The 17095-nt window shown below is 39.4% G+C and overlaps 1 protein-coding gene across 2 annotated transcripts in view; it reads left to right on the top strand.

The window, feature by feature from the left end:
• The window catches only part of TMEM116 (transmembrane protein 116), an 88710-nt gene that overhangs the window by 49823 nt on the left and 21792 nt on the right, over positions 1-17095 (top strand). The window contains exon 11 of one of the 2 annotated variants that reach the window (XM_049867075.1): positions 5257-8390. The exons of the other annotated variant lie outside the window; for it this stretch is intronic. Within the exon in view, the coding sequence (XP_049723032.1) occupies positions 5257-5289 (33 nt within the window). The 3' untranslated portion in view covers positions 5290-8390. Of the gene's footprint in view, positions 1-5256; positions 8391-17095 lie in introns of those variants that run through there. 2 annotated transcript variants of the gene reach the window in all.

Below are 17095 nucleotides of genomic sequence, written 5' to 3'. Positions count from 1 at the left end.
GAAGTTTGAATTCAGGACACCAGCTGAATTAGTGTCACCAGGAATTAGGGACAGTGGGTAGTGTGAGCGTATTCAGTACGAATAGATTTAGGGAAGGATCTTTCTCTCTTGGCTCTGGAGGAAGATCCTTGTCTCTGCTTCCATAGCCCCGGTGTTCCTAAGTTCCTTTTTGATTTTCACATGCCATCTACCTTTTCCCCTCGTTCTTACTTTTTGTCTGTCTGTGCTGCTGCTGATAACTTAGGAGTGGTTAGGTTTAGAATATACCCTATGCTGGTACAGCCTCATTAATATAACAAAACCATATATCCAAATAAGAGTATAGGTAGAAGGGTCAGGACTCAAACACGTATTTTATGGGAACATGATTCAACCCATAACACCTTCTTTATTATTTACCTACTTTAACTGGAAAATTTTGAAAGACACATGCTGTATGTGTGAGACTTACTCTAAAATTGTGGGTTTTTTTTTTTTTAAATCAAGTACTCCTTGTGTTTCTAATAGTTTTTTTTTTTTTTCTTTACATGTTTGGCTGTCATATATATATACATATATATATTAATTTTTTAATCTCGAAATAATTCACAAGAACTTCCAGAGGTAGTGCAGAGAGGTCATGTATACCCTTTATCCAACTTCTCCCAGTGATTATATTTTATATAACTACAGTACAATAACAAGAGCAGGAAGTTGACATTGGTATAGTGTGTATAGTTCTATGCCATTATGTTTTATGTGTATCCACCACCACAATCCAGATACCAGAAAGATCTCTCCTGTGCTACCCCTTTGTACTCACACTACCCACTATCCCTAATTCCTGGCAATCACTAAAATGTTTTCAAACTCTATAATTTTGTCATTCCAAGAATGGTATATAAATGAAATCATACATTAGGTGGCCTTTTGAGGTTGCTTTTTTCACTCACCTTAATACTCTTGAAATCCACCCTAGTTATGGTATGAACCAATAGTTAATTTATTTTTATTGCTGAGTAGTATTCGGTGATAATGGATGTACCACAGTTTGTTAACCATTCACACATTGTGGAACATATTGGTTGTTTCCAGCTTCTGGCTATTATAAATAAAATGGCTATGAACATTTGTGTAAGTTTTTATATGGACATAAAGTTTAATTTCTCTGGAAGTGGAATAGCTGAGTCTTGTTTGTTTAGTTTTTTTAAGAAACTGTTAGTCTGTTTTCAAGAGTGGCTGTACCAATTTACATTCCCACCTAGGTTTACAAAGCCTATTGTCTCGTTAAACAATTAATACACATATTATTTTGTGACATTGGTTGCCAGCCCCACAATGTGTCAACACTATTCCCTTCCCAACCTTGGGTTCCCCATTACCAGCTTTCCTGTCCCCTCCTGCCTTCTCATTCTTGTCCCTGGGCTGGTGTGCCCGTTTAGTCTCATTTTGCTTTATGGGCCTGTATAATCTTTGGCTGAAGGGTGAACCTCAGGAGTGACTTCAGTACTAAGTTAAAAAGGTGTCCAGGGGCCATATTTTCGAGGTTTCTCCAGTCTCTGTCAGACCAGTAAGTCTAGTCTTTTTTTGTGAGTTAGAATTTTGTTCTGCATATTTCTTCATCTCTGCCTGGGACCCTCTGTTGTGATCCCTGTCAAAGCAGTCAGTGGTGGTAGCCGGGCACCATCTAGATGTGCTTGACTCAGTCTGGTAGAAGCTGTGGTACTTGTGATCCATTAGTCCTTTGGACTAATCCTTCCCTTGTGTCTTTGGCTTTCTTCATTCTCCCTTGCTACAGACAGGTTGGGACCTTTGGAGTATCTTAGATGGCCGCTCATAAGCTTTTAAGACCCCAGACGCTACTCACCAAAGTAGGATGTAGAACCTTTTCTTTATAAACTATGTTATGCAGTTGAGTTAGATGTCCCCTGAGACCATGGTCCCCACATGCCCTCAGCCCAGTAATTCGGTCCCTCAGGGAGTTTGGATGTGTCTTTGAAGCTTCCATGACCTTGTCTTGGTCAAGTTGTGCTGACTTCCCCAGTATTGGGTACTGACTTACCCTTCACTAAAGTTACAACTTATCTATTGTCTAGTTAGTAGCACTGACTGCTTTCTCTATTTTATCTGCTGTGTGTATGTGTGCAGGTGTGTGTGTCCCTGTATATGCACTTGTGTGTGTGTGTGTGTATACATGTGCAGTGTATGTGTGTACAAGTGTGCATTTGTGTGTATATGAAGAAGAATGGGGCATCAGGATTGGAGAAAGACTCATTAACAGCCTGTATTATGCAGATGACACAATCTTCCATCTGCTGGTGAAGAAGGTATTTCTGGTATTCTTGGCTCAACTCGAAGCACTTACTGATGAAGATCAAGGACTGCAGCCCTTCAGTATGGATTACGCTTCAATATAAAGAAAAGAAAAATCCTTGCAACTGGACCAATACGTAACATCATTATAAATGTAGAAAAGGTTAAAGCTGTCAAGGATTTCATTTTACTTGGATTCATAATCAACGTCCACAGAAGCAGCAGTCAGGAGATCAAACGACATATCGTATTGGGAAAATCTGCTGCAAAAGACCTCTTTAAAGTGTTAAAAAGCAAAGGTGTCACTTTAAGGACTAAGGTCCACCTGACCCGAACCATGGTGTTTTCAGCCGCCTCATATACATGCGAATGGCAATGAATAAGGAAGACCGAAGAACTGATGCCTTTGAATTATAGTGTTATTGAAGAATACTGAGTGCCAGAAGAATGAACAAATCTGTCTTGAGAAAAGTACAGTTAGAACATTCCTTAGAAGCGAGGGTGGACGTGTTTTCAGGAAGGACCAGTCTCTGGAGAAGGACATCACACTTGGTAGAGTGTCAATTAAAAAAAAGGAAGACCCTCAATGAGATGGATTGACACAGTGGCTGCAACAATGGGCTCAAACATAGCAGTGATTGTGAGGATGATGCAGTGTTTTGTTCTGTTGTACGTAGGGGCACCATGAGTCGGAAACTAGTCCACGGCACCTAACAACAACCATGACTAATGGCATTGAGCATCTTCTCATGTCCTTGTTGGCCATTTGTATATCTTCTTTGGTGAAAAATCTTTTCAACTCCTTTGCTTATTTTTTTTTTTTTTTTATAATAACTTTTATTAAGCTTCAAGTGAACGTTTACAAATCCAATCAGTCTGTCACATATAAGTTTACATACATCTCACTCCCTACTCCCACTTACTCTCCCCGTCTTGAGTCAGCCCTTTCAGTCTCTCCTTTCTTGACAATTTTGCCGGCTTCCCTCTCTCTCTATCCTCCCATCCCCCCTCCAGACAAGAGTTGCCAACACAATCTCAAGTGTACACCTGATATAATTAGCTCACTTTTCATCAGCGTCTCTCTCCCACCCGCTGACCAGTCCCTTTCATGTCTGATGAGTTGTCTTCAGGGATGGTTCCTGTCCTGTGTCAACAGAAGGTCTGGAGAGCATGACCGCCGGGATTCCTCCAGTCTCAGTCAGACCATTAAGTTTGGTCTTCTTATGAGAATTTGGGGTCTGCATCCCACTGATCTCCTGCTCCCTCAGGGGTCCTCTGCTGAGCTCCCTGTCAGGGCAGTCATCGATTGTGGCCGGGCACCAACTAGTTCTTCTGGTCTCAGGATGATGTAGGTCTCTGGTTCATGTGGCCCTTTCTGTCTCTTGGGCTCTTAGTTGTCATGTGGGCTTGGTGTTCTTCATTTTCCTTTGCTCCAGGTGGGTTGAGACCAATTGCTGCATCTTAGATGGCTGCTTGTTAGCATTTAAGACCCCAGACGCCACATTTCAAAGTGGGATGCAGAATGATTTCATAATAGAATTATTTTGCCAATTGACTTAGAAGTCCCCGCAAACCATGTTCCCCAGACCCCCGCGCTTGCTCCGCTGAGCTTTGAAGCATTCATTTTATCCCGGAAACTTCTTTGCTTTTGGTCCAGTCCAATTGAGCTGACCTTCCATGTATTGAGTGTTGTCTTTCCCTTCACCTAAAGCAGTTCTTATCTACTGATTAATCAATAAAAAAACCCTCTCCCACCCTCCCTCCCTCCCCCCCTCGTAACCACAAAAGTATGTGTTCTTCTCAGGTTTACTGTTTCTCAAGATCTTATAATAGTGGTCTTATACAGTATTTGTCCTTTTGCCTCTGACTCATTTCGCTCAGCATAATGCCTTCCAGGTTCCTCCATGTTATGAAATGTTTCAGAGATTCGTCACTGTTCTTTATCGATGCGTAGTATTCCATTGTGTGAATATACCACAATTTATTTACCCATTCATCCGTTGATGGACACCTTGGTTGCTTCCAACTTTTTGCTATTGTAAACAGAGCTGCAATAAACATGGGTGTGCATATATCTGTTTGTATGAAGGCTCTTGTATCTCTAGGGTATATTCCGAGGAGTGGGATTTCTGGGTTGTATGGTAGTTCTATTTCTAACTGTTTAAGATAACGCCAGATAGATTTCCAAAGTGGTTGTACCATTTTACATTCCCACCAGCAGTGTATGAGAGTTCCAATCTCTCCACAGCCTCTCCAACATTTATTCTTTTGTGTTTTTTGGATTAATGCCAGCCTTGCTGGTGTGAGATGGAATCTCATCGTAGTTTTAATTTGCATTTCTCTAATGGCTAATGATCGAGAGCATTTTCTCATGTATCTGTTGGCTGCCTGAATATCTTCTTTAGAGAAATGTGTGTTCATATCCTTTGCCCACTTCTTGATTGGGTTGTTTGTCTTTTTGTGGTTGAGTTTTGACAGAATCATGTTGATTTTAGTCCTTTGCTTATTTTTAAATTGGGTTGTTTGTCATTTTGTTGTTAATGAGTCACAACCAACTTGATGGCACCTAAAAACAACAACAATCCATGAACACAGAATGTCCTCTCATTTATTTAGGCTTCTCTAATATCTTTTGATAATGTTTTATAGTTTTCAGTGTGAAAGTCTTTCACTTCTTTGGTTAATGTATTCCTAGATATTTTATTCTTGTATATGTTAGTGTAAATGGAATTGTTTCCTTAATTTCCTTTTCAGATTGCTCATTGCTGGTGTACAGGAATCTGACTGATTTTTGTGTGTTGATCTTGTACTTTGCCACGTTACTGAATTCATTTGTTAGCTCTAGTAGCTTCCTTGCGGGTCCTTTGGGGTTTTTTGTATATAGGACCATGTCATCTGTGAAGTGGGATAGTTTTAGTTCCTTCCTGATTTGGAAACTTTTCACTTCTTTTTTTTTTTGTTTAGTTGCTCTGGCCAGGACTTCTAGTACAATATTGAATCATAGTGGTGAGTGCAAACAGCGCTGAGGACATTGGCGAAAAGCAAGGCTCCAGGAATTGATGAAATACCAATTGAGGTGTTTCAACAAATGAATGTAGTACTGGAAGTGCTCACTCATCTATGCTAAGGAATTTGGAAGACAACTACCTGGCCAGCCAGTGGAAGAAGTCCATATTTATGCCTATTCCCAAGAAAGGTGATACAACTGAATGCAGAAATAATCGAACAGTATCACTAATATCACACACAAGTAAATTTTGCTGAAGATCATTCAAAAGTGACTGCAGCAGTATATCAACATGGAACTGCCAGAAATTCAAGGCAGATTCAGAAGAGGACCTGGAACCAGGGATATCATTGCCAATGTCTGATGGATCCTGGATGAAAGCCAAGAATACCAGAAAGATGTTTACCTGTGCTTTATTGACTATGCAAAGGCATTCGACTGTGTGGATCATAACGAACTATGGATAACATTGCGAAGAATGGGAATTCCAGAACACTTCATTGTGCTCATGAGGAACCTTTACATAGATCAAGAGGCAGTTGTTCGGACAGAACAAGGGGATACTGATTGGTTTAAAGCCAGGAAAGGTGTGCATCAGGGCTGTATCTTTTCACCATACCTATTCAATCTGTATACTGAGCAAATAATCCAAGAAGCTGGACTATACGAAGAAGAACAGGGCATCAAGATTGGAGGAAGACTTATTAACAACCTGAGTTATGCAGATGACACAACCTTGCTTGCAGAAAGTGAAGAGGACTTGAAGCACTTACTGATGAAGATCAAAGACCAGAGCCTTCAGTATGGATTACACCTCAACATAAAGAAAGCAAAAATCCTCACAACTGGACCGATAAGCAATATCATGATAAACAGAAAGGATTGACATCGTTAAGGACTTCATTTTACTTGGATCCACCATTAACACTCATGGAAGCAGCAGTCAAGAAATCAAAAGACCTCTTTAAAGTGTTGAAGAGCAAAGATGTCACTTTGAAGACTAGGGTGCGTGCGCCTGATGCAAGCCGTGGTGTTTTCCGTCACCTCATATGCATGCGAAAGCTGGCTGATGAATAAGGAAATGGAAGAAGAATTGACACCTTTGAATTGTGGTGTTGGCAAAGAATATTGAATAGACCATGGACTGCCAAAAGTATGAACAAATCTGTCTTGGAAGAAGTACAACCAGAATGCTCCTCAGAAGCAAGGATGACGAGACTTTGTCTCACATACTTTGGACATGTTATCAGGAGCGATCAGTCCCTGGAGAAGGACATCATGCTTGGTAAAGTAGGGGGTCAGAGAAAAAGAGAAAGACCCTCAATGAGATGGACTGGACGCAGCAGCTGCAACAATGAGGTCAAGCATAACAAGGATTGTGAGGATGGCATGGGACTGGGCAGTGTTTCGTTCCGTTCTACATAGGGTCGCTATGAGTCGGAACTGACTAGACAGCACCTAACAACAACGGTAGTAAGCGCAGGTATTCTTATCTTGTTCCTGATTTTAAGGTGAAAGCTCTTAGTCTTTCTTCATTGATTATGATATTAATTGTGAGTTTTTTGTAAATGCTCTTATCTTGTTGAGGAATTTCCTTTCCTAGCTTAATTCCTAGCTTGTTTTTTTTATTGTGGCAGGGTGTTGGTTTTTGTCAAATGCCTTTTCTGCATGGATTGAGATGATCACATGGTTCTTTTCCTTTGTTTTATCACTGTGGTGTATTACATTGTCTGATTGTCTAGTGTTGAACCACCCTTGCATTCCTAGGATGAATCTCACTTGATCATGGTGTATAATCTTTTTAATACACTTTTTTGTTTGGTTTGCTAGTCATTTGTTGAGGATTTTTGCATCTATATTCATAAGAGATATTGCTCTACAGCTTTTGTGTATGTCTGGTTTTGTGTGAGTGTGTGTGTGTGTGTGTGTGTAGTCTGGCTTTGGTATCAGATTAATGTTAGCCTCACAGAATGAGTTAGGAAATGTTCCCTCTTCTTCTACTTTTTTGAAAATTTAAGGACTAGAGTCAGTTCTATAAATTTTTGGTAGAATTTTCCAGTGAAACCATCTAATCCAGGATTTTTCCTTGTTGGGAGGTTTTATATTACCAGTTCAGTCTCTTCACTTATTATATCAAGGTCTTCTACTTCTTCTTCAGTAAGTGTAGCAAGTTTATGTGTTTTTAGGTATTTGTTCATTTAGGTTATCTAGTTTGTTGGCATATAATTTTTCATAATATTCTTTTATGATCCTTTTTATTTCTGCAGGGTTGGTTGTAATAGCCCCACTTTCATTTTTTATTTTAGATATTTGCATCTTCTCTGTTTGTCAGCCTAGTTAAAAGTTTGTCAAAAACCCGACTTCTGGTTTCGTGAATTCTTTGTATTATTTTTCTATTCTCTATTTTGTTTATTTCTGCTCTGATCTTTGTTATTTCCTTCCTACTGGTAGCTGTGGGCTTGGTTTGCTCTCCTTTTTTTAGTTCCTCATGATGTAAAGTTAAGTTTTGATTTGAGATCTTTCTTCTTTTTTAATGTAGGCATGTACCACTATAAATTTCCCTGTGAGCTGTACCTTAGCACCATCCTTTTTAATTTTTGGTGTGTTGTGCTTTCAATTTCATTCACTTTGAGTATTTTTATTTCTCTCTTCATTTCTTCCCTATCCCATCTGTTGTTTAATTTCCACATATTTGTGTATTTTCTGGTTTTCCTTGTTATTAATTTCTAGTTTTATTCCACTGTGGTTGGAGAAGATACTCCGTATGATTTCAATCTTTTTAAAATTTATTCAGTCTTATTTTGTAACCTAACATATGACCGATCCTGGAGAATGATCTGTGTGCACTAGAGAAGAATGTGCATGGTCTTTTTGGGTGGAGTGTTCTGTATGTATACATTAAGGTTAGCTGGTTTAGAGTGTTGTTCAAATCCTCTATTTCTTTATTGGTTTTCTTTCTAGATGTTTTGTCCGTAATTGAAAGTGGTATATTGAAGTTTCCAACTATTAATGTTGAACAGTTTTTCTCTTCACTTCTTTCAGTGTTTTCTTCACGTTTTGAGACTCTGATGTTAGGTGCATAAAAAAAATATGCTCAAAATTGTTGTATCTTTTTGATGAATTGAGATGAATATAAATTCATTATATAATGACCTTCTAAGTCTCTTATAACAGATTTTGACTTAAAGTCTATTTTGTCTGATATTAATATAGCTACTCCAGCTCTCTTTGGTTTTACTGTTTGCATGGATTATTTTTTTCCATCCTTTCACTTTCAACCTATTTGTGTCTTTGGGCCCAATATGTGTCCCTTATAGACAGAATATAGGTGGACCATATTGTTGTTGTTCTTAATTTTAGCATATGCAAAGGCAATTTATTAACAGAAAACAATAATTTAAGGAGTCCTGTTCATAGACAGTGACCACCCTCCTTGCTACTGTTGGAGAGGATGGGGTGACTTATTAATCCATGTGGTCTTCATTCCTGAATGGGCAAGAGTTCTGAAGGCAGACTGGATACAGGCCCAGCAGTCTTGGTCCTATTCCTCCTGTAACAGAGTTTGATATGTAGGGTAGGGTAGTCATGCCCAGCTCCTTGCACCTCTGGGCCACGTTCTGGGCAGCCAGCATGGTGGTGTATGATGGAGATTCATCTCAGTCAGCCTTCATCTTCATTCCACCAGTCACGTGGCAGATGATTTCCTTGTCACAGAGATTGGTGACACGGACACAAGTGTCATTGAAGGATGCAAAAATGTGGCAGACACCAAATACATTCTCTCCATCAGCCACGTGAAGTCCAAGGCTGATGACCTGCTCTTCCTTCTTTTCCTTGTGAGGCACCATTTCTGTGTATTGCCTCCAGACTCCACTACTGGGAAGCAGGTCATTTATTATTATTGTTTTTATTAATTCTACCACTGTCTGCCTTTTGGAGTGTTTAATCTATTTACATATAAGGTGATTACTGATAAATACTCATTTCTGCCATTTTGTTATTTGCTTCTTATACCTTCTTTGTCTTTCATTTCCTTCAATACTCCTAACATTTGTCATTTGACATATGACATTCAATTTTTGTGATGAGCCATTTTGATTTCATGCTCCTTCCCTTTTGTGTATATATTTTAGGTTTTTTTCTCTGTGGTTACTATGAGGATTACTTTTTTTTTCTTTTTTTATTGTCCTTTAGGTGAAGGTTTACAGAGCAAATTAGTTTCTCATTAAGCAATTAATACCCAGATTGTTTTGTGACATCAGTTGCCAACTCCACAATGTGTCAGCACTTTCCCGTTCTCAACCTCAGGCTCCTCATTTCCATTTGTCAGTTTTCCTGTCCTTCTGACTTCTCATCTTTGCTTTTTGGTTGGTGTGCTCATTTATTCTTGTATATATGGTTGAACTATGTGTGCTATTGTTTATTTTATGCTGTTGTTGCTGTTAGGTGCCATCGAGTCAGTTCTGACTCATAGCAACCCTAGGTACAAAAGAATGAAATGCTACCCGGTCCTACACCATCTGCACAATCATTGTTATGTTTGAGCCCATTATTGCAGCCACTGTGTCAATCCATCTCATTGGGAGTCTTCCCCTTTTTTTGCTACCCTCTACTTTACCAACCATGATGCTTTCTGTAGGGACTGGTACCTCCTGGTAACGTGGCCAGGTATGTGAGATGAAGTCTCACCATTCTTATTTCCAAGGAACACTCCGACTGTATTTTCTTCCAAGATAGACTTGTTCATTCTTCTGGTACTCCATGGTATATTCAGTATTTTTTGCCAACACAGTAATTCAAAGGCATCAGTTCTTCTTCAGTCTTTCTTACTTGTCATCTAACTTTTGCATGCATATGAGGTGATCGAAAACATCATAGCTTGGGTCGGGCACACTTTAGACCTCTCAGTGACATCTTTGCTTTTTAACACTTTAAAGAGGTCTTTTGCAGCAGATTTGTTCAATGTAATACATTGTTTGATTTCCTGACTGCTGCTTCCATGAGCATTGATCGTGGATCCAACTAAAATAAAATCCTTGACAACGTCAACCTTTTCTCCCTTTATCGTGATGTTGTTTATTGGTCCAATTGTGAGAATTTTTGTTTTCTTTGTTGTGTAATCCATAGCAAAGGCTGTGGTCTTTGATCTTCGTTAGTAAGTGCTTCAAGTCCTCTTCACTTTCAGCAAGCAAGGCAGTGTTACCTGCATATCACAGGTTGTTAATGAGTTTTCCATCAATCCTGATGCCCCATTCTTCCTCATATAGTCCAGCTTCTAGAACTCTTTTCCCAGCATGCAGATTAAATAAGTATGGTGAAAGGATACAACCCTGATGCACACCTTTCGTGATTTTAAACCATTCAGTATCCCTTGCCCTATTCAAATGACTGCCTCTTGGTCTAGGTACAGGTTCCGCATGAGCGTAATTACGCATTCTGGAGTTCCCATTCTTTGCAGTGTTATAATTTGTTATGATCCACACAGTTGAATGCCTTTGCATAGGCAAAAAAAAACACAGGTAAACATCTTTCTGGTGTTTTCTGCTTTCAACCAAGACATCATCTTAAATCCAGTTTGGATTTCTGGCAGTTCTGTGCTGAGGTACTGCTGCAACCGTTTTTGAATGATCTTCAGCAGAATATTCTTGTGTGTGATATTAATGATATCGTTCAATAATTTCCAAATTCTGTTGGATCTCTTTTCTTTGGAACGGGCACAAAAATGGCTCTCTTCCAGTCAGGTGGTAGCTGTCTTCCAGATTTTTTGGTGTAGACAAGTAGGCACCTCCAGTATTGCATCCCTTTGTTGAAACATCTCAATTGGTATTATATCAGTACCTGGAGACTTGTTTTTCACCAATGCCTCCAGTGCACCTTGAACTTCTTCCTTCAGTACCATTGGTTCTTGATCAAATGCTACCTAATGAAATGGTTTGAACATCAACCACTTCTTTTTGGTACTGTGACTCTGTGTATTCCTTCCATCAGCTTTCGATGCTTCCTGTCTCATTCAAAATTTTGGCCATAGAAAACTTCAAAACTGCAACTCGAGGCTTGAATTTTTTCTTCAGTTCTTTCAGCTTGATAAACACTTCAAAACTGCTTCCCTTTTGATTTTCTAACTCCAGGCCTTTGTACAATTCATTATAATATTTGCCTTTGTCTTCTTAAGCTGTCCTTTGAAATCTTCTGTTTAGCTCTTTTACTTCATTTCTTCCATTTGCTTCAGTTACTCTGCATTCAGGAGCAACTTTCAGAATCTTTTCTGACATCCATTTTGGTCTTTTCTTTGTTTCCTGTCCTTTTAATAAACTTTTGCTCTCTTCATGTATGATGTCCTTGATGTTTTCGCACAACTTGTCTGGTCTTCAGTCATTAGTGTCCAGTGTTTCAAATCTGTTCTTGAGGTGGTCTCCAAATTCAGGTGGGAAGTAGTGGAGGTCATATTTTGGTTCTCGCGGACTTTTTCTAATTTTCTTCAGCTTCAACTTGAACTTGCGTATGAGCCCCTGGTCTTGTTCTGACAGATCATATTGAACTTTTCCATTGTCTCTTTCCACAGATGTAGTAGATTTGATTCCTGTGTTTTCCATCTGATAAGATCCAGATGGAAACCCTGGTGGCGTAGTGGTTAAGTGCTGCGGCTGCTAACCAAGAGGTCAGCAGTTTGAATCTGCCAGGCATTCCTTGGAAACTCTACGGGGCAGTTCTGCTCTGTCCTGTAGGGTCGCTATTAGTTGGAATCAACTCGATGGCAGCGGGAGGTCCACATGTATAGTCACCATTTATGTTGTTGAGAAAAGGTATTTTCTATGAATAAGTCATTCGCTTTGCAAAATCCTATCATCCGATCTCTGGTGCTGTTTCTATCACCAAGGCCATATTTTCCAACTACTGATACTTCTTTGTTTCCAGCTTTCACATTCCAATCACCACTAGTTATCAATGCATCTTGATTGCATGTTTGATCAATTTTGGACTCCAGAAACTGGTAAAAATCTGCAGTTTTCTCATCTTCGGCATTAGTGGTTACTGTGTAAATTTGAATGATAGTTGTATTAACTTATCTTCCTTATAGGCGTATAGATATTAATCCTGTCAATGACAGCATTGTACTTCAGGATGTATCTTGAAATGTTCTCTTTGACTATGAATGCACCAGCGTTCCTCTTCAATTTGTCCTTCCCAGCATAGTAGAGCATATGATTGTCTGATTCAAAATGGCCAATACCAGTCCGTTTCAACTCACTAATGCCTAGTATAGCAATCTTTATGCATTCCATTTCTTTTTTGACTACTTTCAATTTTCCTAGATCATACTATGTACATTCCATGCTCAGATTATTAATGGATGTTTGCCAGCTGTTATTTCGCATTTTGAGTCGTGCCACATAAGCAAATGAAGGTCTTGAAAGCTTGACTCCATCGACGTCATTAAAGTCGACTCTGTTTTGAGGGGGCAGCTCTTCCTCTGTTGTCTTTTGAGTGCCTTCCAACCTGAGGGGCTCATATCCTGGCCCTATGTCAGACAGTGTTCTGCTGCTATTCGTAAGGTTTTTACTGGCCAGTTTTTTCAGAAGTAGACTGCCCAGTCCTTCTTCCTAGTCTGTCATAGTCTGGAAGCTCTGCTGAAACCTGTCCATCAAAGGTATTTGAAATACTGGTGGCAAAGCTTCCAGTATCACACCAACACGCAAGCCAGCATGGTACAACAAACTGACAGATGTGTGGTGAGCTCGTTTTATAGACCTGTCTAATCTTTGCCTGAAGGATGAAATCAGGTATGGCTTCAGTACTGGGTTAAAAGGTTGTCCGGGGGCCATACTCTCAGGGTTTCTTAAGTGTCTGTTAGACAAGTAAGCCTAGTCTTTGTGTGTGTGTGAGTTTGAATTTTGTTCTACATTTTTCTCCCACTTTGTCCAGGACCCTCTACTGTGATCCTTCTCAGAGCAGTCAGTGGTGGTAGCTGGACGCCATCTAGTTGTTCTGGACTCAGTCTGATGGAGGCTGTGATGGTTGTGGTCCACTAACCTTTTGGACTAATCTTTCTCCTGTGTCTTTGGTTTTCTTCATTCTCCTTTGCTCCATTTGGGGTGGGACCAGCAGGTGTATCTTAGTGGCCGCTTAGAAGCTTTTGAGATCTCAGGTGCTACTCAGCAAAGAAGGAAGTAGAACATTTTCTTTATAACCTATGTTATACCAGTTTTGCTAGATGTTCTCAGAGTTTGGTCCCCAGCCCTCAGCCCAGTAACTCTGTTCCTTAGGAAGTTTGGATGTGTCTATAAAGCCTCTATGACTCTGCCTTGGCCAAGTTGTGCGACTCCCCAGTATTGTGTACTGTCTTACCCTTCACCATAGTTACTACTCATCTATTATCTAGTTAGTGTTTTCTTTCCCCACCTCAACCCTCCCCTCCATCATATCCATCAAAGATTGTTTCTTTCCATGTGTAAACTTTCTCATGAGTTTTTGTAATAGTGGTCTCATACAGTATTTGCCCTTTTGTGATTGACTTATTTCACTCAGCATAATGCCCTCCACATTCATCCATGTTGTGAGATGATTAACAGATTCATCATTGTTCTTTATTGTTGCATAGTATTCCATTGTGTGTATGTACCATAGTTTGTTTATTCATTCGTCTGTTGATGGGCACTTAGGTTGTTTCCATCTTTTTGCCGTTATGAATAGTGATGCAATGAACGTGGGTGTGCATATGTCTATTCCTGTGACGGCTCTTATTCCTCTAGGATATATTTCTAGGGGTGAGATAGCTGGATTGTATGGTATTGCTATTTCTAGCTTTTTAAGGAAGCACCATATCATTTTTCAAAAATCATTTTGCATTCCCACCAGCAATGAATAAGAGTTAAAATCTCCCTGCATTGTGTCTTAGTCATGTTGTGTAACTATAACAGAAATACCACAAGTGGATGACTTTAACAAAGAGAAATTTATTCTCTCACAATCTAGGAGGCTAGAAGTCTGAATTCAGGGTGCCATCTCCAGGGGAAGGCATTCTCTGTTGGCTCTGGGGAAAGGTCCTTGTTATCAATCTTCTCCGATCGAGGAGCTTCTCAGTGCAGGGACCCCAGCTCCAAAGAACGCACTGTTCTCCTGGCTCTTGTTTCTTAGTGGCATGAGATCCCCATGTGTCTGCTTGCTTCTTTCTTTTATATCTCGAAAGAGATTGACTTAAGACACAACCTAATCTTGTAGATTGAATCCCACCTCATTAACATCATGAGGTAGTATTTACAACTTATGGGAAAAATCACGTCAGATGACAAAATGGTGGACAGTCACACAACAGTGGGAATCATGGACAGACCAAGTTGACACGCATTTTGCGGGGCACAACTCAATCTATAACATTGCACCCTTTGGCCCCCAAAATTCATGTCCTTGCCACATGTAAAACACATTCACCCCGTTGTATCATAGCAGAACTCTTAAATCAACTCCAAGTCCAAAATTCCTCTTAATCTCTGAAATCTAGAATACAAATTATCAACTTCCAAAGTACAATGATGGAACAGGCACAAGCTGTTGTTGTTGTTGCTAGGTGCTGTCGAGTTGGTTCTGACTCATAGCGACCCTATGCACAACAGAATGAAACACTGCCCGGTCCTGTGCCATCCTTACAATCGTTGTTATGCTTGAGTCCATTGTTGCAGCCACTGTGTCAATCCCCCTCGTTGAGGGTCTTCCTCTTTTCCATTGACACTGTACTTTGCCAAGCATGATATCCTTCTCCAGAGACTGATCCCTCCTGACAACATGTCCAAAGTATTTAAGACACAGTCTCGCCATCCTTGCTTCTAAGGAGCATTGAATCCTGCCTCATTAAAATAGCTGCCACTAATCCCACCTCATTAATATGGTAGAGGTAGAGTTTATAACATGTAGGAAAATCACATCAGATGACAAAATGGTGGACAATCACACAATACTGGGAATCATGGACTAGCCAAGTTGACACACTTCGGGGGACACAATTCAATCCATAACATTTTTTTTTTCTTTATTAGTGCCAATAGTGTTGGGTGAGATGGTATCTCATTGTAGTTTTGATTTGCATTTATGTAATGGCTTGTGATCATGAGCATTTCTTCATGTGCCTGTTAGCCACCTGAATGTCTTCTTTGGTGAAGTGTCTGTTCATATCTTTTGGCCATTATTTAATTGGATTATTTGTCTTTTTGTTGTAGAGGTTTTGGATTTTGTCAGATACGTCATGGCCAAATTTTTTTTTCCCAGTCTGCATGTTCTCTTTTTACTCCTTTGGTGAAGTCTTTTGATGAACAGAAATGTTTAATTTTTAGAGGATTACAGTTTTCTAGCTTATCTTCTGGTACTTGTGTATTGTTAGTTATGGGTTGTATACTATTTATGCTGTATATTAGAGATCCTAGGTTTGAGTCTATTTTTTCCTCCATGATCTTTATAGTTTTTGGTTTTATACTTAGGTCTTTGATCCATTTTGAATTAGTTTTTGTGTATGGTTTGAGGTGTGGGCCCTCTTTTCACTTTTTTACAGATGGACATCCAGTTTTGCCAGTACCATTCATTGAAAAGGCTGCCTTTTCCCCATTTAATGGACTTTGGGCCTTTGTCAAAGGTCAGTTGGCTGTAGGTGGATGGATTTACTTCTGAGTTCTCAATTCTGTTCCATTGGTCAGTGTGTCTTTTGTTCTACAAGTCACAGGCTGTTTTGACTACTGTAGCTGTTCTGAAGTCAGGTAGTGTGAGGCCTCCTACTTTGTTCTTTTTCAGTAATGCTTTACTTTTCCGGGGCCTCTTTCTTTTCCATGTAAAGTTAATGATTAGCTTTTCCATCTCATTAATGAATGCTGTTGGTATTTGGATTGGGATTGCATTGTATCTGTATATTGTTTTGGGTAGAATTGACATTTCCACAATGTTCAGTTTTCCTATCCATGAGCACGGTGTGTTTTTTCCATTTATGTAGGTCTCTTTTTTTCTTGCAGTAGTGTTTTGTAGTTTTCTTTGTATAGGTTTTTTACATCTGTTGTTAGAAATCTATTTTATTTTTTTAGGGGTTATTATAAATAGTATTGTTTTCCTGATTTCTTTTTTGTAGTTCTCTTTATTGGTGTATAGGAATCCAATTGATTTTTGTATGTTTATCTTGTATCTTGCTACTCTGCTGCATCTTTCTATTAGTTCCAGTAGTTTTCTTGTAGAGTCTTTAGGGTTCACTATGTATAATATCATGTGCACGTAGGGATAGTTTTACTTCTTCCTTACCAATTTGGATGCCTTTTATTTCTTTTTCTTGCCTTATTGCCCTAGCTAGGACTTCCGGCATAATGTTAGATAGGAGTAGATAAGGGGCATCCTTGTCGTGTTCCCGTTCTCAGGGGAAATGTTTGCAGCCTCTCCGTGTTGAGAATGATGTTGGCTGCCCTTTATTATATTGAGGAATTTCCCTTCTATTCCTATTTTGTTGAGAGTTTTTATCAGGAACGGCTGTTGAACTTTATCAGATGCCTTTTCTGCATTGACTGAGCTGATCATGTGATTCTTTTGTTTTGCATATGTGGTAGATTATGTTGATTGACTTTCCTTGCAAACATAGTATGAATCCCACTTGGTTGTGGTGTATTTTTTTTTTTTTTTTAGAAGGTGCTTAATTCTGTTAGCTAGAATTTTGTTGAGAATATTTGCATCTATATTCATGGAAGATATTGGTCTGTAATTTTCTTTTTTTTGTCGTGTCTTTGCCCAGCTTTGGTATCGGGTTACGCTGGCTTCATAGAATGGATTCGGAAG

This window comes from Elephas maximus, chromosome 22 (assembly GCF_024166365.1).
Source record: "Elephas maximus indicus isolate mEleMax1 chromosome 22, mEleMax1 primary haplotype, whole genome shotgun sequence".
Classification (NCBI taxonomy): Eukaryota; Metazoa; Chordata; class Mammalia; order Proboscidea; family Elephantidae; genus Elephas; species Elephas maximus.
The sequence above is the reverse complement of the archived record's forward strand: the minus strand, read 5'-3'. Positions and strand labels throughout refer to the sequence as shown.